The sequence below is a fragment of the Rhinopithecus roxellana genome, chromosome 19 (genome assembly GCF_007565055.1).
Source record: "Rhinopithecus roxellana isolate Shanxi Qingling chromosome 19, ASM756505v1, whole genome shotgun sequence".
Taxonomy (NCBI): Eukaryota; Metazoa; Chordata; class Mammalia; order Primates; family Cercopithecidae; genus Rhinopithecus; species Rhinopithecus roxellana.
In genome coordinates, this window is record NC_044567.1 from 53,348,625 (window position 1) to 53,375,867 (window position 27,243).

General features: G+C 49.0%; 1 protein-coding gene and 1 pseudogene across 3 annotated transcripts in view; both read left to right on the forward strand.

Moving 5' to 3' along the window:
* Positions 1-25,306, forward strand: part of ZZEF1 (zinc finger ZZ-type and EF-hand domain containing 1) — a 146,469-nt gene extending 121,163 nt beyond the window's left edge. The window contains exons 43-55 of one of the 2 annotated variants that reach the window (XM_010382190.2): positions 3,872-4,071; positions 6,501-6,620; positions 7,964-8,155; positions 9,824-9,924; positions 11,631-11,766; positions 11,872-12,231; positions 13,119-13,262; positions 14,995-15,163; positions 15,342-15,440; positions 15,890-16,055; positions 20,024-20,177; positions 20,839-20,910; positions 22,801-25,306. In XM_010382190.2, the coding sequence (XP_010380492.2) occupies positions 3,872-4,071; positions 6,501-6,620; positions 7,964-8,155; positions 9,824-9,924; positions 11,631-11,766; positions 11,872-12,231; positions 13,119-13,262; positions 14,995-15,163; positions 15,342-15,440; positions 15,890-16,055; positions 20,024-20,177; positions 20,839-20,910; positions 22,801-22,881 (1,994 nt within the window). In that variant the 3' untranslated portion in view covers positions 22,882-25,306. Of the gene's footprint in view, positions 1-3,871; positions 4,072-6,500; positions 6,621-7,963; positions 8,156-9,823; positions 9,925-11,630; positions 11,767-11,871; positions 12,232-13,118; positions 13,263-14,994; positions 15,164-15,341; positions 15,541-15,889; positions 16,056-20,023; positions 20,178-20,838; positions 20,911-22,800 lie in introns of those variants that run through there. The other variant, XM_030922817.1, reaches the window with a different exon arrangement.
* Positions 23,839-25,306, forward strand: LOC115894758 (annotated as a pseudogene). The gene has a single exon (XR_004054925.1). The product of XR_004054925.1 is annotated as an uncharacterized LOC115894758 (transcript).
* Positions 25,307-27,243: the final 1,937 nt, after the last annotated feature.

Genomic DNA, 27,243 nt, shown 5'->3' on the forward strand with positions numbered 1-27,243 from the left:
TCCAATCTGATAATCCCTGTCTTTTAATGGATGTGTTTAGATCATTTACATTTATTGCAGTTATCAAGATGGTTGAATTTAGGATTTTTTTTTTTTTTTTTTTTGGAGACAGAGTCATACTCCATCACCCAGGCTGGAGTGTCGTGGCGTGATCTCAACTCACTGCAGCCTCTACCTCCTGGGTTCAAGCGATTCTCCTGCCTCAGCCTCCCAAGTAGCTGGGATTACAGGCATCTGCCACTACATCCAGCTAATTTTTGTATTTTTAGTAGAGATGGGGTTTTGCCATGTTGGCCAGGCTGGTCTTGAACTCCTGACTCAGGTGATCCACCTGCCTTGGCCTCCCAAATTGCTGGGATTACAGGTGTGAACCACCATGCCTGGCCAATATCTCACTTTTTGAAGCAAAAAAAAGTCATGTGAGATTTATGTCATCTCTAAGTAAAATGTGTAACAGCACAAAGAATGGGGTGGAAATGCTGTCGTGTTCTGACACTCTATGTGAAGCGGTATAATACTATCCGAAGGTGGACCATGATAAGTTAAAGGTGTTCAGTGTAAACCCTAGAACAACATTTAAGAAATTATTTGAAGGCCGGGCGTGGTGGCTCAAGCCTGTAATCCCAGCACTTTGGGAGGCCGAGACGGGCGGATCACGAGGTCAGGAGATCGAGACCATCCTGGCTAATACGGTGAAACCCTGTCTCTACTAAAAAATACAAAAAACTAGCCGGGCAATGAGGCGGGCGCCTGTAGTCCCAGCTACTTGGGAGGCTGAGGCAGGAGAATGGCGTAAACCCGGGAGGCGGAGCTTGCAGTGAGCTGAGATCCGGCCACTGCACTCCAGCCTGGGTGGCAGAGCAAGACTCCGTCTCAAAAAAAAAAAAAAAAAAAAAAGAAATTATTTGAAGGTAAACCCTAAGGCAACCACAACAAAACCCAAAAAGATACACTTAAAGAGCTAATGGTAGAAATAAAATGAAATCATTAAGAAAAACAAAATAACCCAGCACTCTGAGAGGCTGAGTGAGGTGGGAAGATCACTGGAGGATAGGAGTTTGAGATCAACCTGGGCAACATAGCACAATTCCATCTCTACAAAAATAAATAAATAAATAAATGATGATAAGGCCAGGAGTTTGGGACCAGCCTGGGCAGCACAGCTAGACCCCATCTCTACTAAAAATAATTTTTTAGAAAGCCATGTGCGGTGACACACACCTGTAATCCCAGCTGCTTTGGATGCAGAGGCAGGAGGATCACTTGAGCCCAGGAGATCAAGGTTTCAGTGAGCTATGATCAGGCTACTGCACTCTAGTCTAGGTGACAGAGCAAGAGCCTATCTCTTTAAAAAAAAAAAAAAAAAAAAAAAATGGCCAGGCGCAGTGGCTCACGCCTGTAATCGCAGCACTTTGGGAGGCTGAGGCAGGCAGATCACCTGAGGTCAGGAGTTCAAGACCAGCCTGGCCAACATGGTGAAACCTTCTCTCTACTAAAAATACAAAAATTAACCAGGCGTGGTGGCAGGTGCCTGTAATCCCAGCTACTCAGGAGGCTGAGAGGCTGAGGCAGGAGAATCACTTGAACCCAGGAGGTGGAGGTTGCAGTGAGCCAGGACCGCGCCATTGCACTTCAGCCTGGAGAACAAGAGCGAGACTTCTCTCAAAAAGAAAAAAAAAAAAAAGGTGAGATGTTGCTGGGTGCATAGGGCTTATACCTGTAATCTCAGCACTTTGGGAGGCAAGGCAGGAGGATCGCAAAGCCTGGAGCCAGGAATTCGGTGCCAGCCTGGGCAATACAGCAAGACCCTGTCTTCTACCCCCGCCCCCCCAAAAAAAAATGAGAGAGAGAGATATTTTAAGAGATTTTAAAATGAGAAAACAATAACTTTCCTATTTAGCCATCTATTTTTCATTTCTAGTGCTTTTCATTCCTTTGTAAAGATTCAATTTTCCATCTGGGATCTTTTTTAGTTTTTAGGGGGACCTGAAAAACTGCACTGAACATTATTTGTAGTGCAGGTCAGACATTACATAATCTCTCAGTTTACCTAGGGGACTTTTTTTTAACTTCATCTTTGAAAGATAATTTTGCTGGGTAAAAAATTCTAAGCTGAGTTTTATCTTCAAATACTTTAAAGATGTTGGTCTAGCCTGGGTGTGGTGGATCACGCCTGTAATCCCAGCACTTTGGGAAGCCAAGGCAGGTGGATTACCTGAGGTCAGGAGTTCGAGACCAGCCTGGCCAACATGGTGAAACCCCGTCTCTACTAAAAATACAAAAATATCTGGGCGTGATGGCACACGCCTGTAATCCCAGCTACTTGGGAGGCTGAAGCAGGAGAATCACTTGAACCTGGGAGGCGGAGGTTGCAGTCAGCCAAGATTGTGCCATTGTACTCTAGCCTGGGTGACAAGAGCGAAAACTCCGTCTCAAAAAAAAAAAAAAAAAATTGGTCTATTGTCTTCTGGCTTGTGCAGATTCTGGGATGAAGTCTGCTGTCATTCTTCTTTTGCTACGTTTTTGTAATGTCTTTTTCTTCTGGCTATATTTTTAGCAATTTGATTATGCACGTGCCTTGACATGACTTTCTTTATGTTTCTTCTGCTTAGGTGTTTATTGAGCTCCTTAGGTTTATAGTTTTCATCAAATTTGGAAAAGTTTTGACCATTATGTATTCAAATATTCTTTCTGCCCCCACCCCCATCTCTACCAGGACACTTCCACTCTCTCTGTTGGAAAGACAAAATATTCCCAGCTCTCTGTGAGCTCCAGGAATTGTTCTGTCTACTGTAGCTCTTTCTCCTGCCCCAGGTAGTTTCCTTTCACAGAAATGTGCAGGTCAGTATGCAGCCACAGACTCATGATCAACTCTGTGGATCTCCGGAGAGCTCTCCCCAACCCACCCCTCTCTCTGTGCATCTCCCTGCTCTGTGATACTCTGCCCTGTACATTCTAGCTGCCTTGACCTCCCTGAACTCAGATCTCTGTTTCTTTAATTCATTCAGACTGCTGAATTCTGCCTGGATGTTTGCTTCCCACTTTGCAGCTTGGAAATCGTCTGCAGATAGCTGGTGCTATTGGAGGGCTAATCTAGTTTATGTCCCTCCTCTCAGGGACCATAGTCCTATACTACCTTTTGCCCAATATTTACAAGCTGTTGTTTCATGTATTTTCAGTATTCTGGTTGTTTAAGGTGGGAGAGTAAATCCAGTCTCTCTTGTTCTGTCTTGTTTGGAAATGGAAATCTCATGTGTACCATTTTTTTTTTTTTTTTTTTTTTTTTTTTTTTTTTTTTTTTTTTTTTGAGATGGAGTCTGGCTCCGTCACCCAGGCTGGAATGCAATGGCACGATCTTGGCTCACTGCAACCTCCACCTCCCAGGTTCAAGTGATTCTCCTGCCTCAGCCTCCTGAGTAGCTGGGATCACAAGCGTGTGCCACTACACCTAGCTGATTTTTGTATTTTTAGATGGGGTTTTACCACGTTGACCAAGCTAGTCTTGAACTCCTGACCTCAAGTGATCCACCCACCTTGGCCTCCCAAAGTGCTGGGATTACAGGCGTGAGCCACTGTGCCTGGCCTCATATATGCTATTTTTAAGAACTTCTGTTAACACCTGTGGAGATGGCCTGTTTATACACAATAGTAAGAATGCAAATTTTCCCACTCAGTTGCTTGATGGATAGGTAGCCATTACTATTTTTGTGTTTACCTGCAAGCTGGCTTTATTGGCTAAGACTGAGCCCGGCAGATTTGTGTTTCTGCAGTCCCTGCTTTAGTAAGGCATGTTACTATGGAAGAAATAGCTGTTGGAAGCATGAACTGTACTTTTTGTGCCTTTCTCTTTCTGCCTGATGTCACCCTTCAGTGAAGGACTACCAGCTGGTCCAGAAGGGAGGAGGACAAGAATGTGGTGACTCTCAGGCCCAGCTGAGCCAATACTCCCAGCACTTTGCCTTTATCACCAGTCACCTTCTGCAAACCAGCATGGACAGCCATTGTCCCGAGGCAGTGGAAGCAACTTGGGTCCTGTCCCTGGCCCTCAAAGGATTGTATAAAACACTAAAGGTAATGGTGAGCTTCTCCAGTTGGCAGTGGACCTGGCTATAATTTGACATCTGCGTGGGGATTAACTAGGAGGAAATGCCATCTGATTTCGATGGATGGTAAACCATAGGATCTTATTTTTAGAAACACGTGGGCCTTGCGCACAGATAATTTCAAAGAGGAAATACTATTTTCCCGATAGTTGGCTTCTCTGTCTTTCCATTGTTTCAAGGAATCCGATACTACTACTTCATGGGAACACAGCTTTGTCAGATGAAGAGAAAACTTGACTGAAAAGTTTCTCACTTTCCTCTCTAAATGACAACTCCTGTGCTACATCGTAGATGATGAAGGGAAGAAGAGAGGGAGCTAGCATCCTAGGGAATGAGCAACAGGTTTGGCAATTGGAGTGGAAAGAGGTAGACAAGTTAAAAAACTGGGCAATGGCTGGGCGCAGTGACTCACAGCAGTAATCCTAGCACTTTGGGAGGCCGAGGCCGGCGGATTGCCTGAGCTCAGGAGTTCGAGACCAGCCTGGGCAACATGGCAAAACTCCGTCTCTACTAAAAATACAAAAAATTAGCCAGGTGTGGTGGTACGCACCTGTAATCCCAGCTACTCGGGAGGCTGAGGCATGAGAATCATTTGAACCTGGGAGGCAGAGGTTGTAGTGAGCCTAGATCATGCCATTGCCCTCCAGCCTGGGTGACAGAGCAAGACTCCGTCTCAAAAAAAAAAAAAAAAAGGCTGGGCAATATTAGGCATGGAGATGAGCACGCTCACTGACTTACGAGAATTTCCAATACCTGAGGCAGAGAAATGATCTTTCAAGGAAACACATGTCAGCTCACTTTTAGGATCATCTTCCCCACAGAGATATCCATGAAAGGAGGAGCTCAGCTGAAAAGTTGAAGGCCGTTCAGCGGAAGACCGATAGGGAGCTCGTGGAGGGCACTCAACACCGCGGGAGCCAGACTCCGCGGCGTTTCAGCTCTCATCTACCTGGGAGTTTGTGGTTGTAGAATTGAGACCATTCATCTACTGGTTCTTTTGTTTGTTTGTTTGTTTGTTTGTGGGTTTTCTCTGGCATTTCTTTGTTTGAAACAGCATCTCGCTCTGTTGCCCAGGCTGAAGTATAGACCTGTGATCACGGCTCACTGCAGCCTCAAATGCTTTGCTTCAAGAGGTCCTCTTGCCTCAGCCTCAGTCCCTAGCTGGGACTAACCACAGGCATGCACCACCATGCCCAGTTATTTTTTTTTTAATTTTTAATTTTTTTATTTTTTATTTTTTAATTTTTTTATTTTTTATTTTTTTTGAGACGGAGTCTCGCTCTGTCGCCCAGGCTGGAGTGCAGTGGCCGGATCTCAGCTCACTGCAAGCTCCGCCTCCCGGGTTTACGCCATTCTCCTGCCTCAGCCTCCCGAGTAGCTGGGACTACAGGCGCCGCCACCTCCCCCGGCTAGTTTTTTCTATTTTTAGTAGAGACGGGGTTTCACCGCGTTAGCCAGGATGGTCTCGATCTCCTGACGTCGTGATCCGCCCGTCTCGGCCTCCCAAAGTGCTGGGATTACAGGCTTGAGCCACCGCGCCCGGCCTATTTTTTAATTTTTTTTAGAGACAGGGTCTTGCTATGTTTCCCAGGCTGGTCTTGAACTCTTGACCTTGAGCCATCCTTCCGCCTCCGCCTCTCGAAGTGCTGGGGTTACAGGCATGAGCCATGGTGCCCAGCCTGCTGTGTCCAGCCTGCTGTTTCTTTAGTTCATGACATTTATCACAATGTGCTACTGTTTCCATTGTTTACATTGTAGTAGGAAAGGGAAAATAAACTCCCTAAGGGCAGCAGTCGTTTCTGTCTTTGAATCCTTCATTCAGCAAATATTTGTTGAGCACCAAGGGCCAGATGGAACTGAGTGTGTAGTATTGAGCCAGAAAGAAGGTCCCTGCTCTCCTGGAGCTTACGGTCTGACCAGCAAGAGAGACAACAGGCAGCCTGCAAGAAAAACTGCAGTGGGTCAAAAAAAGCCTTACTCTAGTAAAATTTGAACTGATAGATAAGGAGTCAGCTTTGGGAAAACTGGACAGAGCATTCCACGCGGAATGAGTAGCAAGCTCCAGGCCTCAAAATGGAACAAGCGTGGTTGTCAAGGAGCAGAAAGAACACCTCCCAGACTTCAGGATAATGCAGGAGAGGGGGTGCGCAGCCAGAGAAGCAGGCAGGGACCTTGGTCTCTGTCAGCCATGATCAGAGGCTTGGATTTTAGCCTAAAGAGCACTGGACAGCTTTTGGAAGTTAGAGCAGCGGGGTGTGACATAAAATAGGCTTCATTCAAAAGTATGTGTTGAATGAATGAATGAATGAATGAGTGAATGAACAGACTGAGTTATAGCTAAGATTGTACCTTCTTCACTCCAAGGCAGTCACAAATCGTTCTTTTTCTGCTTGGCAGGCTCACGGTTTTGAAGAGACCCATGCTACCTTCCTTCAGACCGATTTGCTGAAGTTGCTGGTGAAAAAATGCAGCAAAGGGACTGGCTTTAGTAAAACGTGGCTCCTCCGGGACCTGGAAGTAAGAGACGAGAGGGACTCCTGCTCCTCTTTCCTGGTGCAGATGTACTGGCCTAGGAGTTAGAAGCGTCAGCGAGTTCCAGTTGCTTCTGCCCTGTGCACGCTCATTTAGTACAGTGTTGGAAACTCCCTTGCTTCTGTATTCCCTTTCGGAAATAGGGATTATGACACCTGTCTACCCCTGTCAGGGAAAATGAATTTAATGTTTGTTCAAAGAACAGTGGAAGAGAAGCGTTTTATGGAAACACATGATTAACCATTATATCATGGTAATAAAGTATACCCTTGAATTTTTATGCCCTTTAAAGTTGCTTTCAGCCAAAATCAGCCTCTAAATTTGTCCTCACTTACGTTTATTTTTATGTAGGATTTTAGTTGATCATTGTAATTTTATTAATGTTCCCCTTAGACCTTAGAGTTTTCTTAGCGGAACTATTGTGGTTCCCTGTGGACTTTCTGTGCCCAGTGCCAGCTTTAGGCCCAGGAAAGGCTGCTGCCACATAGGAGGGAGTGAGTGGCCATTCACAACCCAGCAGAGGCTGGAACCTGCAGAAACAGCTCTCAGTTGCCAGAAGAGGGTTTGGTTAGGTTTGAGGAAAATATGCTAAAACATATTAGTGGATAATTTGGAGAGTATTTGAACTTTTATTCTTAGGGGATATTTTAAATTAAAATTTTTTATTATTAGAACCACATTGCAGAAAACTTTATAAAAGGAAAAAGAAGAAAACCTCCAAACTCTACATCGTAAACACAGCTGCCATTAGCATTTGGTGTATTTTCTCCTTCTTGTTTTGTTTCTATGCATTTCACGGTGCATGTGTAAATCTAGACTGCATCGTGAGCATCTTATTCAAAGAAACTGATGGCATGTGGGCTTCTTTCTAGGTTTTGATGTAGTTTTCATGACATTTTTTATGGATACATATGATACATGAAGGTGGCTTTCCGTTTTTTTGCTATTAGTGCCTCACTGAGCGTATTATGAAAATAACTTTGTACAATTTTACGTTATTCGTAACAGATGAGTTGCTGAGTGAAAGCATATGAGCATTTCCCTAGCTCTTTACATTTTGCCAAAAGAAGTTCTAAAATGGATGATAGCAGTTTATACCATCTGTAGGAAAGTTAATAAACACAAAGGTCCCCATAATGTTCAGTTAGTATTTCTTTGGTTACAAAGTATAATTAAACATACATTCGTGTTTCTTTTCTAATTTCATGTTCTTCAAGTAAATTCTGATGTCTTAAAATGGTTAGGCCCAATATTTTCATGATTAAAGGACTGTACCGTCTTCCCGCCCACTAAGTGCTCACATTCAGCTGGATTTTCTTTCTGTGTAGATTTTGTCCATCATGCTGTACTCCTCAAAAAAGGAGATGAACGCTTTGGCTGAGCACGGAGACCTAGAGCTGGACGAGCGAGGGGACCGAGAGGAAGAGGTGGAACGGCCAGTCAGCAGCCCTGGCGACCCAGAGCAGAAAAAGCTGGACCCCCTTGAGGGCCTGGATGAGCCCACCAGAATATGTTTCCTGGTGTGTTCTTCAGTCATCATGTGGCTTGGGAGGGGCTTCTGAGGGATGACTTCTCTTTGGCCCGGGCCACGTTTCAGCCTAAACATGAAAACGCTTCCGTCGGCTGTCCTGAGAATTTACTTCCTAAAGACTCAATCTATGTTGTGCAGAATTGATCCAGAAGAACAGAAAAGCCCCACAGCAATAGTTCTTAATATATTGGGTTATAAACTCAAAAGCTTTAGGTCCTCTCTCCCCATAAAATACACATTCAAATATGTATGTAAAATTTTGCATGAATTTCCAGGGCTTACTAAAGCCCTAAGGCTCATCCATGAACTTTCTACAATAGTTCCTTCCTCATAGTTTCTCAGAAATACACTCTTAGCTCCCCTAGGTAATCTGTTCTTCCTCAGAATAATATGAAAAGGATGAGGGCTTGGACTTCAGAAGTTGTAATTAAATGAAGAGTAAACAGAATGTAGGGTAGAATGTCAGAAAAACCAAGTCCCAGCCAGGCAGAGTGGCTCACACCTATAATCCCAGCACTCTGGGAGGGTGAGGCAGGAGGATCGCTTGAGGCCAAGAGTTCAAGACCACCCTGGGTAACTTAGCAAGACTCTGCCTCTACAGAAAATAAGACTAGTCAGGTGTGGTGGCATGCACTGTAGTCCTGGCTACCCAGGAGGCTGAGGCAGGAGGATCACTTGAGCCCAGGAGTTCCAGGTTACAGATTTTGCAAGAAAGTTTGCATCCCCTGCCACAGAGCATACATGCATTTCTGTATCCATGAATAAGTGAAAGCTATGAATCCAGTTGGCACAATACAGAAAATGATAATGTCATTGATACTAACAGAAAGACTACTCTGATCAACATTGCTGACAAGTTTTAAGTGCAGGTTAAAACTCTTGCCTTTCTAAGCTTTTGGTACTCAGTGGTATGAGCTATGATCACACCACTGCACTCCATCCTGGGCAACCAAGTGAGACCCTGTGTCAAAAAAAATCCAAAGGCCGGGCGCGGTGGCTCAAGCCTGTAATCCCAGCACTTTGGGAGGCCGAGGCGGGTGGATCACAAGGTCAGGAGATCGAGACCATCCTGGCTAACACAGTGAAACCCCGTCTCTACTAAAAAGTACAAAAAACTAGCCGGGCGAGGTGGCGGGTGCCTGTAGTCCCAACTACTCGGGAGGCTGAGGCAGGAGAATGGCGTGAACCCGGGAGGTGGAGCTTGCAGTGAGCTGAGATCCGGCCACTGCACTCCAGCTTGGGCAACAGAATGAGACTCCGTCTCAAAAAAAAAAAAAAAAAAAAAAATCCAAAGAAAATACCGTGCCCATATATGTGCTAGTTGTCAAACTTGAGTGTAAAATGGTTATAGAGACGCTAGCCGTGAATACGATGTGGTAAGTATCTACTGTTAGCACTGCATTTTGTTGATAGGATATTTCTTTGGGGTTTTAGTGTTTTATAATTTCCTTTGAAGTTACAATCCTAATGTAGGTGTTACAGTCCATGTTTTAGTGCTTACAATTGTATATGCTTTTTAAACTACCCATATAATGTTCCTCAATTATAACCTGTGGAAGCTTTTGCTATATTATCTTCTCAGTTTTGAGTTCAGTTTATCAATACGGTATTGAAGCACTTTTAATGGTTCTTGTCTGCGTCTTCCCCGGGCCTCCAGATGGCTCATGATGCCCTCAATGCCCCTCTGCACATTCTTCGGGCCATATACGAACTGCAGATGAAAAAGACAGATTCTTTCTTCCTGGAGGTTCAGAAGAGGTAAGGGACATTTCGGTGCAGCTGAAGTGTGGCCAGGGAGAGCACATGTGAGGGCGGGAGGGTGTGCGCCTCCTGGCAGCGGCCTCTGGATCGATGGACACTCCGACAGGCCGGGAAGCAGTTGCTAGTCCTTTGTAAGGCGAGGTGGGAGGTGACCTGTGCTGCATTACCTGGATCATCTTTGAAGTGCACTGTGGTTCCTCTTTAAAACTGATGTTTGTAGTCTGCCTCTGAGAAGTAAGTTTCTGAGAGGAAACTTATTTTACAGACGCAGAAAATAGGCAGGCACCAAAATGTCTCTTGTGTGTAATCCCAGGGAGCAGATAGCGCAGAACAGGAACTTCTGCTCAAGAGATTTTTAAAATTAAGAACATACCCTTTTTCTTGGCCAGGAAGTTCAGAGCTAGTTCTTGGGCCCAGCTTTTTAATTTGGGTAGAACTTTACATATCTGCAATCTAGTCTCTTCCTCCATCCCCTATATCCTCATTTTGACTTCTTATTCTAACTGTAAATTCTCATTTAATTTGTCTTTTATTTTACATTTCATATGTCTCTTTTATGAGTTTCGTACATACTGCCTAAAAGCCTTTGTGAAATGAAGCAGGGTTGCGTTAGGATACAGTCTAAGCTGTTGTAACTAAGAAACAAGAAATATAATGGATCAGGGCAGTAGCATGTGTTTTTCTCTCACGTAACAGTCCAGAGGTGGGCAGAGTCTGGGGTGGGTGACAACTGTGCTCCACAGAGTGACCCAGCAGTCCCAGCGTTCTCATCTGTGGAGTGGAAGCTCGCTCGGCCACCCCACCTCTCGGCTCTAGCCCAGAGGAAAGGGGGAAGGTGGAGAAGGAAGTGTACCATTAGTCCAGTAGACTCCAGAGGTGGGACACCACTTTGCTCACCTGCACTGCCCAGAACCCAGGGGCATCACCACGTCTAGCTGCTAACCATGTCTCTCGCTGGGTGACGATAGCTCTTGCTAAAATTCTGGGGAGCTTTAGAGAGACAGAAGGGCCACCAAGTTTCAGCCAGAGTCGTCCAACTGTTCAGACTGCGTTGAAATAAGGCAAACACCAGGCTGTAACCATTCCAGCTGTTTCTGTACTTCTGTTTCCTGTGTGTCATTTTCATTTTTCTGTTCATAAACCTCCAACCACAGCATGGAGTCACTCTGAACCCATTTTGATTCAAGAGCTGCCCATTTCAGGGATCACTCTTTGCTCAGTGAAACTCTGTTAAATTGTCTTTAAAAAAAGAGAGAAGGGGAGTCCAGGCATGGTGGTATGAGCCTGTAATCGCAGCTATCAGGGAAGCTGAGTCAGGAGGATCGCTTGAGCCCAGGAGTTCCAGTCCAGCCTGGGCAACAGCTTCAACACGTCATCTCTAAAAAAATAAATTTAAAAAAAATGTTTTTTTAATGAAAATAAAACATTAATAACATTTAAATTAATTTAAAAAATGAAAAAGATAGAAAAGGAGAATGGATTTTGCAGGAGAGTTTGCATCCCCTGCCCCAGAGCATGCATGCATTCTGTATCCATGAATTAGTGAAGGCTGTGAATCCAGTTGGCAAAACACAGAATATGATAATGTCATTGATACTAACAGAAAAACAACTCTGATCAACATTGCCAACAAGTTTAAGTGCAGGTTAAAACTCTGGCCTCTGTACACTGTTGGTCCTCAACTTTGTGCTGCCTTTCTTCAGGTTTGATGGTGACGAGCTCGCCACAGATGAAAGGATACGGTCCCTGGCTCAGCGGTGGCAGCCCAGTAAGAGTCTGAGGCTGGAAGAGCAGAGCGCCAAAGCTGTGGATACAGACATGATTATCTTGCCATGCTTGGTATGTCACCCCACCTTGGACCCAAAGTGTCCGCACCCCATCCCCCACCCCATAGCACCACTATAAGAAGGCTAGACCTCTGTAATGGTGGGCTTGGATTTGCAGTCCCGGCCTGCACGCTGCGACCAAGCCACTGCTGAATCGAACCCTGTGACCCAGAAGCTGATCTCCAGCACAGAGAGCGAACTGCAGCAGAGCTATGCCAAGCAGCGCCGTAGCAAGAGCGCCGCCCTCCTGCACAAGGAGCTGAACTGCAAGAGTAAGAGGGCTGTCCGGGACTACCTCTTCCGAGTGAACGAGGCCACGGCTGTCCTGTATGCCCGCCACGTGCTTGCATCCCTGCTCGCCGAGTGGCCTAGCCACGTGCCAGTGAGCGAGGACATCCTGGAGCTCAGTGGCCCTGCCCATATGACCTACATTTTGGATATGTTCATGCAGCTGGAAGAAAAGCACGAGTGGGAGAAGGTAGTTATGCAGACTGAGCTTGTGCTCACCCACCAGGTTCTTCCTCTGCCCCACAGGCTTCCTCCAGTGAGTGCTTCCTGGAGCGAGGCTACCTGTGTGGTTGTGCGGCTCCCTGACAGGTGTGAATGCAGCAAAGGTAGGGCCACTGTATCCTCTCCCAAGGATTGGGCTAGTGAGGAACTCAGGGGCCCTGAGCGCAATTTCCAGCTGAACCAGAAAGCTTTGTTGCCATCTTCCCAGTTTCCAAGTGCAGAAATCTTGAGGCATATTCGGTAGCTCCTTTTTGATCCTATCCCTCACCCACCTTCACACACAAACACACAGTCCATGAGGAAGTTCATTTGGCCTCTCAGCCTTGCTTTGTCCATCTGAGAACTCTACCAGACCCGGCCTTGCAGCCCTGCAGGTGCTGGCAGGCTTGCTCTAGCATATCTGTCTTTCGGAAGGAAGAAAGGGAGCCATCCTGCCTTTACTAGGCCCTTGCGTGGACATGTCCTCCCCCGGTTCTTCCCACCTAGAGCTCCCAACTCTGCACCTCACTCTAGACATCGATCACATTGTGTGGTCATTATTTATCCATAGGCCAATCCACCTGCTTGGCTGGGGACTCCTTCAAGGACCAGGACCCCTTATGACTGGTTCTGTTAGTTCTTTCAGACCACCTCTAAGCATTATCATTCTGAAAGGACTTCAGTGTCCTGATTGACAGCAACAGCCTGGTCCATTGAGAGGCTGGTGGAGTTGTTTTTGGGTGATGGAGTCACAGAGGCTCGTCCTAGGTCTAAGATGATGCCAGCACCTTTGGGTGGGTCTTGGGTTGAAGTAAACTGTCCCTTCTTCCTGATGCCACTAGCAGGCCCTGACCTTATCTGTCTGCTTCTTACCAGATCCTGCAGAAAGTGCTCCAGGGCTGCCGAGAGGACATGCTGGGGACCATGGCCCTGGCTGCCTGCCAGTTCATGGAGGAGCCAGGAATGGAGGTGCAAGTGAGGGAATCGAAACACCCATATAACAACAACACCAACTTCGAGGTAGGGCCTGGGGCTAGCAGGCCCTGTAAGGGCTACTGAGTGGCAGAAACCTCATCAGTCCCCTGGACAGCAAAGACCTGTCCAAGAAAGCGCTTCCTTGAACAAACTGCAGTCTACCTCCTTGAGGCCAGGGATTCTATACAAGCAAGTCTTCTCTTCTCCGGGCCTTGCTTGTTTTAATAGGAGAAAATGGGCCACCTCGTCCTGCAGGAGAGCTTTACTTTCCCTGCAGCAAGCTCCTGAGAGTGAGTCCTTGGCTTCACAGTGAGACAGTGAGTCTGAATGTGGTCCAGGTTGGACCCTCACTCTTCAGCTGCCTCCTAATGACCTGCCCACACCTTGGATACTATAGCCCCTTTTTAAATTTCCCATAACTGAATCAAAGTCTCATCTTTTCCATCCTTAACTTTGTATCTGGGCAGGGAGGTAGGCATTTTGATGAGGCAGGAATGGGGCAGCCTCTGTTATTCTCATTGACTTAAGGCCATGTATATCCTTTAGCGCTTTTTTTTTAGATGGAGTCTCACTCTGTCGCCCAGGCTGTGGAGTGCAGTGGTGTGATCTCAGCTCACTGCAACCTCCGCCTCCCGAATTCAAGTGATTCTCATGCCTCAGCCTCCCTAGTAGCAGGAATAAAGGCACCTGCCACCACGCCCAGCTAATTTTTGTATTTTTAGTAGAGACGGGGTTTTACCATGTTGGCCAGGCCTGCCTCGGCCTCCCAAAGTGCTGGGATTACAGGCATGAGCCACGTTACCTGGCCCCCATTAGCACTTTTAAAAATGTTGGAGAGAAAACAGAAATGTTGGAGTTGCCCAGGCGTCTGCTTCCGAGTAGAAGGTACCTGCAGCAGCAAAGGTGGATGATGAAAACCGATTTAGAACTGGGTTATTGGCCATCTGAGATTTTGTTTTTCAGAAGTATAACCTCCTAACTGCCTTCCTTCCAAGTCTCTTCTCTCGCCATGTTCCTGCGCTCCAGCCCCACTCCCTTGGTCCCACACAGGCACATGTGGTCAGCCACCAGGTTCGACCCCAAAGAGGTCTTGTCTTCTCCACTGATCCTAGACACCTGTTGTCCTTCTCTGGCGTTCCTGCTGCTGCTACTTTCTGATTTCCTCACTTTTGCCTCAGCCCAGCCTTGCTCCATACCAGCTGTCAGTGATGCTACACCGTGCAAGCCTCACCAAAGCTTTCCAGGGTTTTCCCTATTCAGAGTCTTACTGCCTCATTTTCATGCCCAGGGCCTTCAGTGTCTGCCCCTGCCAGCCTCTCTGGGGTCATGTCTTGTCCCTGTTCCTGCTTCCCAAGCATATGTGCCCATGTAGCACACCCTTTACTCCAAACATGCCAAGCTCCTTGCCATTCCCTGAACGTGCTAGACCTTCACAGGGCTGTTCCCCTGTCTGAAACGCACCCATGCACTCAGGTCCACCTTGCCTCCCACTCCTGTCTTCTCCTGGCAGGGTCCTCCTGTCCTCTTCACTCTTCACAGCAGCCTGACCCTCCTTCTCTGGGGCCCCGTGTCGCCTGCCCCACTGTGCATCCCTCGCACTGTATTTGCAGTCCGTGCATGCTCCTCGCCCCAGCTGGACTGTGCACTCCTGGAGGCCAGGGCTGTGGTTCACTCATTCTCATGCACCCAGGTCCAGCGCCAGGACTCGGCCTGGGGCAGCTGCAGTCCGTGTCTAGTGAGCACATCGACAGAAGTGTTCTCCATTTCCCCTCTCTAGGACAAAGTTCACATTCCTGGTGCCATCTACCTCTCAATCAAATTCGACTCTCAGTGCAACACAGAGGAGGGCTGTGACGAGTTAGCCATGTCCAGCAGTAGTGACTTCCAGCAAGACCGCCACAGCTTCAGCGGGTCTCAGCAGAAGTGGAAAGATTTTGAACTTCCAGGTAGTGAAACAGATACTCGATTAGATAGGTTCTTCACAGGCAGTGTTTCAACTTCATACTGAGAAGGGACCTTACTGGAGAATGTTGAAAGGGGTTTAATAGCTTTCATCCGAAACGCCTCTGCTGTCGTTCCCTGTTGCTGCAGTTCCTGACCTGCCTCTGACTCTTGTGTGCCTAGGAGACACTCTGTATTACCGCTTCACCTCCGACATGAGCAACACCGAGTGGGGCTACAAATTCACCGTGACGGCCGGACACCTGGGGCGGTTCCAGACAGGTGTGTGCTCTGGGCTTTGCGTTCGCACCATCTGCCTGCCAGGGACACTCCATGGCTGTGGGTGCCATGATGTCACTGATCTTGGTTAAATTCAAAGCAGGTACTTGTCTCTCACGCTTTCCAAATTTGTCTCACAAGCCCCACACCTGTCACTCCTGAATGTGATTTCATTGGCTTAGTTGTAAACTTGAATGGCCAGCTATGAGAGGCGTTCTGTCAGGGCATTTTGAAAAAAGGAGGAACTGAAAATATGACCCCTGTGTCATTTTTACAGGAGCCTTAATTTCAGCCAGAATGTAAATGATCGCAGTTATTTCATCCTATTGATTAAAATTTGAGCAGTTTATAAAATGCAGAATTCTTAACGTACACAATTGTTACACTTTATATAATAATATTACTTATTACATGTCTCTGTTTGTATATCTGTGTTTTGGGGTGTTGGCCAGGATTCGAGATTTTGAAACAGATGTTGTCAGAAGAAAGGGTTGTGCCTCATCTCCCATTGGCAAAAATTTGGGAATGGCTGGTGGGCGTGGCCTGTCGCCAGACTGGCCATCAACGATTAAAAGCCATCCACTTACTTCTGAGGATTGTGCGATGCTGCAGCCACAGGTAAGCAGTGTCCTGGATGGGAGCCCTTTGCCAGGCATACATATCCCCGCTCTGTGGCTGGCCCTTTCATGCTGTCAGTGGTGTCTTTGATGAAAAGACATTTGTGGTTTTAATGTCTTCCAGTGTTTCAGCCATTTGCTTTATGCTAGCATTCTTGGTGTCTTGTTTAAGAAATGTTTGCCAGGCCGGGCGCAGTGGCTCAAGCCTGTAATCCCAGCACTTTGGGAGGCCGAGACGGGCGGATCACGAGATCAGGAGATCGACACCATCCTGGCTAACACGGTGAAACCCTGTCTCTACTAATAATACAAAAAAACTAGCCAGGCGAGGTGGCAGGCGCCTGTAGTCCCAGCTGCTCGGGAGGCTGAGGCAGGAGAATGGCGTAAACCCGGGAGGCGGAGCTTGCAGTGAGCTGAGATCCGGCCACTGCACTCCAGTCCGGGCGACAGAGCGAGACTCCGCCTCAAAAAAAAAAAAAAAAAAGAAAGAAATGTTTGCCTTACTCAAAGGTCATGAAGATATTTCCTTTGTTATCTTCCAGAAACTCGTTTTTCCTTTCACACTTAGAGGACTGTCTACCTGGAAAGCATTTGAGTGTATGACAGAAGGGGTAGGCATCAAGTTAGTTTTGTTCCATGTGGATCTCCATTTGACTCGATAGGTTTTTTTTTTTTTTTTTTTGAGACAGAGTCTCACTCTGTCATGCAGGCTGGAGTGCTGTGGTGTGACTATAGATCAATTTGATGAGAATCAAGATCTTTAGAACACCAAGTCCTCTAATCCACAGCCATTATATATTCTACTTATATTCCTCTATTGTTTAGGTCTTAGTAATATTGTATAGGTTTCTATGTAGTGGACTTAACATTTTGTTAAATTTATTACTAGATATTTAATATTTTTGATACTATAATTGGTATTTTTTAATTTTAGCTTTGTTTTTTGCTGATATACAATTAATTTTTGTATATTGCCCTTATATCCAGTGACCTTACTAAATTTGTTCATTCTAAGACTATGCAGATTATTTAGTGTACAGTCGTGTCATAATGTAAATAAATGTTATTTCTTCCTCTCAGTGCTTAGACACTGTTCTTGCCTTTTGCACTAGGTAGGACATATAGTGTTGAATTGGGGATTGTAGACATAATTGCCTTAGTCCTCATCTATGAGGGAAGGTAGTAGTGACTGTGTGTGCCATACATGTTGTCTACTTGGCCCCCACCCTCCTTCCTTAGAACCCTACCTGTCAGAAGCTCATTCTTCCTCTTTCCTGCATTTCCAAAGCACACAGACACACAGAATGCCAGCCAGAGTGCGTTGATGATATTTGAAGTAACAGGTTGTCTTCTCATGGAATATGGAACTGTCATTAAAATAGCAAAGGACTCTGAAAGTCAGGGGAGAGAACATGATGGCTGGTATAGTCAGTCCATAGGCAGCGTGGAGAGAGAAGGGAGAGCTGGGCATGCTTGCTGTTACCCCCATGTCCTCATACGCAGACAGGATCACTTAGCCCCACACAGGCTTAGCTCTGTTCACTTGAGCGTCAAGTCCAGTAAGAACAGTCTGGTTGAGCAGTGCTTATGAAACATGGAACATCTCCATGGTCTCCTGGCTGGTGGGCCCTTCTTACCTGCAGCAGGAAGGAAGACTTGTGCCCCTGCCTGCAGTCTGCTGGCCATTGGCAACCTTCTTTCCAGTGGGGACACCCCTGCACCCTCTGTCCCGAGCCCAGAGGGAACTCCCAATATGCCTTGCCACCCTAGCCTCTTTCATGTGTGCTTCTCGTAGAGTGAGAGGGGGCCTGCCTGAGGGCTTGGCCTGGAGGCCACACACGAGGGGCAGTCCTCAGGGGAGGGACCTTCTCAGCTCGCAGGTACATTTTACCTCACATGCTGATGCTTCTCTGAAAACCCAGCTGGAAAGCTATCAGAATTTTCCTGTTTGTTTTGTGAAGATTTATTCCTCTGGGAAAAAGAGATTGGCTTCAGGATAACAATTAAATATACACAATGATTTTTCAAGTCATAAGAGAAAAAGCAAATTTTTAAAAAAAAGCAAAATCCAACATTATGTAATTATATATAGCCATATAACAAGTTCTAGAATATTATTTATTTCATAATTTTTCTTCTTCAAAGGATATTGAGTTGGAATTAAAGCAAAGGACAGCCTCCCTCTGAGTAAAAATGAAAAAAAAAAAAAACCTCAGTTCATTTTCTCAGCAGGCGTTCTGCTTTATTTAGGGAAAAGCTTTCTGCCCGGGCAACCTTGCAAGCATCTTCTTGTGTTTCATAAGCCGAGCCGAAAATCATAACAATGGTAGTCATCATTATTTTATTTTATTTTATTATTTTTTGAGACAGAGTCTCGCTCTCTTGCCCAGGCTGGAGTGCAGTGGCACCATCTCAACTCACTGTGGCCTCCACCTCTCGAGCTGAAGTGATCCTTTCCCCTCAGCCTCCTGAGTAGCTGGGACTACAGGCGTATGACACCACACCCAGCTAATTTTTCTATTTTTTGTAGAGACGGGGTTCACCATGTTGCCCAGGATGGTCTCAAATTCCTGGGATCAAGCAATCCCCCGACCTTAGCCTTCCAAAGTGCTAGGATTGTAGGTATGAGCCACTGCTCCTGACCATCTTTTTTTTTTCTTTAATTTTTTTTTAGAGGTGGGGTCTTGTTCTGTTGCCCAGGCTAGAGCACAGTGGCACCATCATAGCCACTGCAGCCATGAACTCCTGGGCTGCAGTGATCCTTCCACCTCAGCCTCTTGAGTAACTAGGACTGGAAATATGAGCCATCACGTTTGTCGGAAGTGTCCTTTTCTGATTATTAAAGCAGTGAGCATTGTAGAAAACCTAGAAAGCTGATAGGGTCAACTGCTGATGGCATCTTTTGTTATGTCTGTTTACTGTTGTTTTTCATATGCATTGAGAAAAGACTGTATATGCAGGTTATTTTTGAATTTTATTTTGTATATGTAGTTTTACATCTTGCTTTTTTTCTTTTTTTTTTTTTTTTTTTGAGACAGTCTCACACTGTCACCCAGGCTGGAGTGCAATGGTATGATCTCGGCTCACTGCAGGCTCCACCTCCAGGGTTCAAGCGATTCTCCCGCCTCAGCCTCCCTAGTAGCTGGGACTACAGGCGTCCGCCACCACACCCAGCTAATTGTTTTGTATTTTTAGTAGAGACAGGGTTTCACTATGTTGGCTACTCTCGAACCCTGACCTCATGATCCGCCTACCTCGGCCTCCCAAGGTGCTGGGATTACAGGCGTGAGCCACTGCGCCCGGCCACATCTTGCTTTTTTTCATTTAATATTTATCTTGAGATGAGTTCCCACTCTCATTGGAAAGTCTTCATAGCCTTTTTTTTTTTTTTTTTAACACAATATCTCACTCTGTTGCCCAGGCTAGATTACAGTGGCACAATCATGGCTTACCGCAGCCTCCAATTTCTGGGCTCAAACGATCCTCCCACCTTAGCCTCTCGAGTAGCTTGGTGCCATCACGCCCAGCTAGTTTTTTCTTGTTTGTTTTTTGTTTTTTTGGTTTTTTAAAATTTTTTGTAGAGACAGGGTCTCACTCTGTTTCCCAGGTTGGTCTCCAACTCCTAGGCTGAAGTGATCCTCCCACCTCAGCTTCCCAAAGTGCTGGGATTACAAGTGTGAGCCACCATGTCTAGCCCATAACATCCATTTTTGAAGATGCACATGAGCACACGTCCAGACCTCCTGTTCCCTTGGAGCCTGGTTTTGAAGTTTAGGTTCTGCCCCTTTCTTTGCTGTTGGTGACTATTTGTGGCTGTTTTGTGGGGAGCATAGGTGAGACTACTTTATAATCACTTGTACCAGCTGTGGGAGAGGGAGGGTCTGAACTGTGTGGTTCCTGCCAACTGTCAGCCATGTGACCTTGGCGTGGCCCTCACTGAACTGACCACCTCCGGGGCTCCTCCCGCAGTGACCTGTGTGACCTTGCGCTGTTGAAGCCCCTGTGGCAGCTCTTTACCCACATGGAGTACAGCCTGTTTGAGGACGTGACACAGCCCGGCATCCTCCTTCCCCTGCACCGTGCCCTCACTGAGCTCTTCTTCGTCACTGAGAACCGTGCCCAGGTGAGGCCTGAGGTGTGGGCAGGGAGCCCGGTGCCTCCGTGTGTGTGTGCTCCCTCTGCTACCCAGGGCAGAAGTCGCCGCCCCATCTGAGCCTGAGTGGCAGGGGTCTCGACAGGCCACACAGGACAGGCGTGGCTGAGAGTCTGAGGCTCTCGCCTCTCCCAGCTCTGGGAAACCCTCAGGTCAGCTCTGAGATTGCTTATTTTGTCAGGCCTAGAGCCAGTGGGGGAAAACCGCCTGGGATCAGCCCTGGACAGCAATGAGTTTTGGAAAATAAAATGATGGGTTATTTCTGCTTCCTCCTCTTTTTTCCCTCCCCTTAGCACAATAGACTCATTGAATGTGGGAGCTGAAAGGGCCTTTCAGAGTTCTGTAGCTTCCCTCTCCTTTCACACATGAGGAAACTGGCCTCAGGAGGGGTCCTGGCCTGCTCACCCAAGGGCAGGTGGAGGCAGAGGCGGCCCCGGCACTGGGCACCTGGCTTCTGCCAGTCAGCCTCCTGCTGGGGTTCTGAGCAAGGCAGTGCCACGCGGTGCCAGGCGGAGTGAGTAGCGTCCACCCGCGAGAGGCTTCTGCTTTCACAGGCGGGTGTCCCAGGTGGTCTGGGAGAGCTGCACTGTGCATCTGACAGTGTTGCTCACAGCCCCTGCTCTCTCTGCAGGAGCTCGGCGTGCTGCAGGATTACCTGCTGGCCCTAACAACGGACGACCACCTTCTCCGCTGTGCGGCACAGGTACTCTCTCCACCCCAATAGAGCTGGCCCCCAGGCTTGGGTGCCACCATCTCACCATTGCCAGGGCAGAGAAGGTCTGCGCATTGCGTCTGAGTAGGACAGAATCCACCTGGAGGTTACACAGAGCTTGTTCCAGTTCTGTGACTGCACTTCCTCCTGGTGCTCAGAGAGCACGCATGAGCCCCATTTATCAGAGTCACTCACTCTAAACTGTGGGGTCAGAAGAATTTGTGTCTTTAAAACCAAAACAACCGATGCCTTAAATTTAGTTTGGCTGATTCTCGAAGTTTCCATGGAGTTAGATTTCACATATTTTTAGATGTGAGTTGCTTCTCTGGTAGCGGAACTCCTCTTCTGACAGCTGTTTGGTCTCAGGATGCTTCACGCTTTCCACTGACTGGAGCTCAGAAGGCTTTTGGGTGTGTGTATTATACATATATCCATATGTGCCATTAGAAATGAGATTTTCGATTTAAAAAGTAAGCAAAAGTTTAAACCTTTACCTTTTTTTTTTAAGTAGTGAACCCATTTCATGTTAACATGAATAACATGTCTTGTGAAAAACAAGTCAAACTTTTCAAAGCGAAGTAATTACTGAGTGCTCTGGGACAAATAGGTGACCAAAAAAGAAGAAAGGAATGCCCGCAGAGGGTGGCGCTGTGCTCCATCCCTGCAGACCCCTCATGTCTGCTCATAGAAGACAGCTGGATTCTCATGTCTGCTTCTGCAGTCAGTCAGATCACACGTCAGGCTCTGGAACACTCCACCGTATACTCAGGAGAAGGAAAGTGCAAAATGAACCTTGCAGACCCCGAAAGGGTCTCGGGAGTCCCCTGGCCCCAGACTACATTTTGAAAACCTTGGACTCCTTGAATATCATAATGTGTGTGGCCCAGCACCCCCAGAAGACAGCTAGGGACACTGAGGCTCACAGGGTTACCCGTGGGTGGACACCCGGCCGGGACACCCAGCCAAGAGCCCTGCTTGAGCGCGGCGCTCTGTCCTTTGGACGTATTCTCCAAACACACTGCCCTTTTGCAGGAAAAGGGTTGTCTTTCCTGCCATAGGCTTTGACGTGTACGCTCGGAAGTGGGAATGCCCCCAGCTCATACCAAAGAGTTTGTGAATTCACCTGAGACCTGTAGGCAGAGTAAAAACTCCCTTACCCCCAACAGCTACCTACCAACATTGCCACCCCAGGTTTCGTGACACCATGTAACGAAATTTCGGTATTTGCCCATCCTGGCCCCAAAGCTCAGCATGGCGGCTTGCCTGTGGGTGGGTCCCTTTTGCTGCCCCTGTCCAGTCTCCATTTCCTCCTTACCCTCTTCTGGCCCTCCCCACAGCCTGTCAGGTGTACTGCACCAGTGTCCTGACATTTCTCCCTGACACCTCTCCCTGCCAACCCCCTCTTCCTCCCTTGCCCACCTCCACCTTCTTGCTGCCCAGACCCTGAAGGCCTGACGGACCCGGCCTTGCCTCCAGGGCATCTGAGTGCCCTCCTGGCCCTGTTTTCTCTACTCCCTCTGGTCCCCAGCGCTGGGTGTTCATTTCCTGTGAGTGCCATGCCCTTCCCCACCTGCATCTTTGCACCGTTTTCCCCGGAGTGTTTTCCCAGACCTCTGCGGACAGCCTTCTGAGCCCCGCACTGGGACTGCCTCCCTGGACAGTGATGGTTCCTACCTGCATTTGGAGCTCTCACGTGCTCTTAAAAGCATTTTCTCTCTCCCTCCACCCTGCGGGCCTCTGGGGGAGGGGAACACATCTGGTTCATCTCAGGCCCCCCTCCTCCGTCCCCTCGTCCTCAGTGCTCACCTGAGGGTCTTACCAGCACTCAGTGAACAAGGGAGTGGCTCCTGACACTGGCGACAACTCTTTTTCCCTCCACAGGCTCTGCAGAACATTGCTGCCATCAGCCTGGCCATCAACTACCCAAACAAGGCCACCCGCCTCTGGAATGTGGAGTGTTAGTCCTTGGGGTGGCGTCTTGGTGTGGCGCGTGGGACTAGCTCATCTGCCACAGGGACTTTAGAGCAGACGGCCAGCCTCATTCAGGAACACTCCTGTAGCGCCAGTACCCAGCTCTCCTTGAGCTGACTTCCACTCCAGTTTGGATGCCAAGCAGCCATGTCTCCAAGAGCTCCTGTGCATAGGCTAGACACAAGCACAGGCTGTAGCATGTTGAAAATAAGCCAAGCAGTATAGAATGCCTCAGAAAGGGTGGGCAGGGGGGCCTTGAGAAGGTTGAGAGACCAGCCTTCTCCAGAGGCTGTCCCTGCAGGAGCCATGGGCCTGGGAAGACTTGGAAGCAGCCTCTCAACTGGTTTCTGTCTCACTTGCCTTCAGAGGGAGGCACAATCCACCTAGATCCACCCTTCCAGCAAGACCCCCAGCGGCTGCCCAGCCTGGGAGCACCTCTTTGCTTTTCAAACCAAACCAAAACTGGCGAGAGCCCCTCCTGGCCATCACCGATCCCCAAGCATCCAGTACAGAACCAGGCATCAAGCTAGCTCCCTGCACGGCCGTGCCCTCCCAGAGAACTCCTTGAGAAGAACAAGTGCCCTTGGGGACAGCCGGCAGGCGCCCCTGTACGTCCGCTCACGCGCCAGGCAGCACCACCACAGTTTGTCAGTTGTTTTGACATATTTCAGTTTCCACCTCACGTTTTTAGAGCAGAACCACACGGTCTCCCTGGAGGGGCTCAAGGGCATGACTGGGGACTGACCGTTCTGTGAAAGTAGCAGAATGTGAGGAGCACGCGTGAGCTTCTATACCTTGAAGATGATCAGAGGATATCTTATAAGAGTAAAAACCCACATCATTTTATTTCTGCTTGACAGTCATGGTGGTCTGTCATACCCACCTCTGGGACTCTGCGTGGCTGTTTGGCTGTCACTTGTAGCAATAACGGCATTAGTTCTAGTCAGTGCTGTTTTACATTTTTCTTTTGATGGGTTTAGTCTTGCACTGGAGTGCCGATGGTGATTCTCCCTCCAGAGCCACGCTTGGGAACATGAAGCAAGCCTGGCATGTGGGCTGTGTGCTGGCCTTAGTGGACCCGTGGGGATGGAGCACGCCTTTAGGGGCAGTGTCTGGGCCGGAAGCACGTGCCACCACACAGTGCCAGAGCCAGAGAAGGGGCCCCACCACCAAGGCCAAGCTTGACCAGGTTGGCATTGCCATGACCCAGTGTGCCCCGTGGCCTCTGAAGACCCCTCTCTGCTGGGTTTGCAGGGATCTGGATTGCAGGGGCCGGAGTCTGCAGGTCTGGAAGCCTCTTCCTGTAAGAGCACTTTTGCCTGGTGGGTCAGGACTCCAAGGTGCAGCAGGCTTCACAGCCCTACAATTAGGTTCTTAGCTAAGCCCCTGAGTTCTGGTAGAACCATCCCGGGGCGGGCGGAGGGTGGGATTCAAGGGAGACAGGAACACATGGGGCAGGTCCTGGAATTCGGTGGCCTGAGGACTGAGGGCATCGCCTGGTGGAAAGGCCTGGCCAGGTTCCCGTGGCTTGGTACCTGAATGGGCAGGTGCTGCTGGCTCCGTAGAAGCCCTTTTCCCATCTTTTGCTGTTTGCCAAACCAACCTTGCTTTGGGAGCTGCCTGCACCCCCGCGCCCCCCAGGGAAGGCCCCATCTTCTGCGCCCCTCAGACCCGAGGAGGTCTCCCAGTGAGGAGTTTGCCAAGAGGGGGACTCACAGGAAACAAGGCTTGGTGCTTGGGAGGGAGGCCCTGCTGCGTGCTCAGACTCACAGCCAACCTGGAAGGTAGAGGAGGAGATAGCACCACCCACGACCCTCCACACCCCAGACCCCGAGTAAAGCGGGCAGCAGGGCAGGAGTCACCCCTTGTGGCAGTGGCCGCCGCTGTACTCCATCCTCCCGTCGGGAAGATCAGCTGTAAATAAACGCTGGGCTCTTCAGAGCACCTGTCCGCCCACTGCCCTTGCTGTTCTGGGCTCCTTCGCTGCAGTTCCCGGGAAACAAGCCTGAGTCTGCCCGCATCCGCGACGGCTCCGCCCGGCCGCTTCTGCCTCCGGCCACCGGGTGGCGCTGCCGAGCCAGAGCCGCCGCGTCCCGAGCTTTCCAGGAGCCCCAGGCCCCGAGGAGGCGAAGCCCGCAGAGCAAAGGTGGAAACACGTGCCTACGCTGTAAAGAAATCCTGTTCCAGAGCATACCTGTTGTACAAACAGACACTGTTCCTAACGAGAGGAGTGACGTATTTTCATCACCGTTTTTAATTTGTTTTCTTACGGGTTTACGATTTTGAATTTTTCTTATTTGGTTGAAAGAATTTTGATTCTATCAACCTGAGTTCAGCCTGTAAAAAGGATGTTAAGCTGTGGGTAAAATATGCAAACGAAGAGAAATATATTGTACAAATTCTATATAATAAGGTACGCCTGTGTGTGGACTCGTCTCTCCCCCCGCCGCCCCACCGTCTCTCTTAGAGCTCAGGCGTGGAGTTTACGCCGCGCCCAAACGGATGCGAGGCGGACACTCGGGGCTCAGGGCTGAAAGGAATGGAGAGCTGATGTAGCCCTTCCTCCAGACCATCCTCCGCCCAAGCCCAAGCCCGCAGTCCCCGCCCCTTGCCCGGCAATCCCAGGGCTTTGGTTCAACCCCCAGCCCCGTGCGGCCATCCAGAGGTTTCCACGCATGGCGCCGTCCCTTCGGGGCCTCTGCTCTGCAGCCAGGCACCCCTGGCCCCACCGCCCGCCGTGGACCGCTCTGGTAGCCCGCAGGACACTGCGGAGCCCGGAGGAGGAAGGCAGGGCCCCAGTCAGTGCGCCGGCTGCCCTGCAGGGACTGGCTGCCTTCCCGCCGGCCTCTGGACCCTGCCTCTGACCCAAGTGTGGCCCGAGGTTTACCTGGGCCTCCCGCTTCCTCCTCCCTCCAGCCTCTGCTTTGCCACGCGCTGCTCTGTCCCCTTCCCAGAGGCATTCTGAGGCTGAGGATTGTCGGGTAAATTACAGAAGAGTGCCTTCTTGGCGGGGGCTGCACTTAACCAACCTTTGAGGCCCATTTGTTCCAGCCCCGCAGAGTCTGACACATCCCCAAAAGCCCCAGACTGCTTTCAGGGGAGCCCCAGTCAGGGCCTGGACCCATCCTCAGCCCTCACCATCCCTCAGCCCAGAGAGAAACCGGGTTCAGCCTGAGACTCAGCAGAACCGAGTGCTCCCAGGCCTGTGCCACTCCCGAGGCGCTCTCTAGGGCCTAGTGCTAGAGATATTGATGCCCTCCCTGCCTCACCTTGTCCCGGAGCACACTGGGGCTTCACTCTGAAAAGCAGGCGTGTCCCTCTGAGCCCTGCCCGGCTGGTGTGAGTAACGTCACTGCTGAGACTAAGCCAGCACCAGCGGACTAAGAAGAAGGGTACAGAGCCAAGGCAAGTTGAGCCCAAGCTTTTAGAACTGAAGAGAAACACGGAGTTCCACCAGCTGAGCCTCATTTGATGGAGAGGCAGAAGCGGTGGGAGGCCAGCCTCGAACCACCCAGGAGGCAGGTGGAGAGCCCAGACCCGCAGCCATGGCTGCAGCACAGAGGCCCACCCACTCAATACATGCCCTCCACAGACCCAGCGCCAGGGTCTTCATGCTGAAGCACCAGTGAGCAGCCCAGGCACTCAGACGGAAGCCAAGTCAAAACGGCCTGGCTGGGTGCCGTCTCACGCCTGTAATCCCAGCACTTAGGGAGGCCAAGGCGGGTGGATCACCTGAGGTTGGGAGTTCGAGACCAGCCTGACTAACATGGAGAAATCCCGTCTCTACTAAAAATACAAACTTGGCCTGGCGTGGTAGCGCGTGCCTGTAATCCCAGCTACTCGGGAGGCTGAGGCAGGAGAATCGCTTGAACCCGGGAGGCGGAGGTTGCAGTGAGCTGAGATGGCACCATTGCACTCCAGCCTGGGCAACAAGAGTGAAACTCTGTCTCAAAAAATAAATAAATAAAGCACGGCCCTGTGGCTTCCCTAGCTGCCATCTCCTACCCCTCCCCTCTTTCCCTGCTGACAAAATCCAATTTTTTGCAGGTGGCGACTATGCATAGTTTAATCTCAGGAAAGGTAGGACTTTCTACCAGCTCATGAGGAAAGTCATGATTGATTTAAGTCCTCCCCGCTCCCCTACCCTGCCAATAAGCTCACTTCTGTGTCCCAGCCCTTCTTTCTGTGAGGCCGTCAGAGGCGTCTGAACCAGAGCAACTCCATGTTGAATAGGGGCTGGGTAAAATAAGAATGAGACCTACTGGGCTGCATTCCCAGATGCTTAGACATTCCGAGTCACAGGATGAGACAGAAGGTGGGCACAAGATACAGGTCATGGAGGCCCTGCTGATG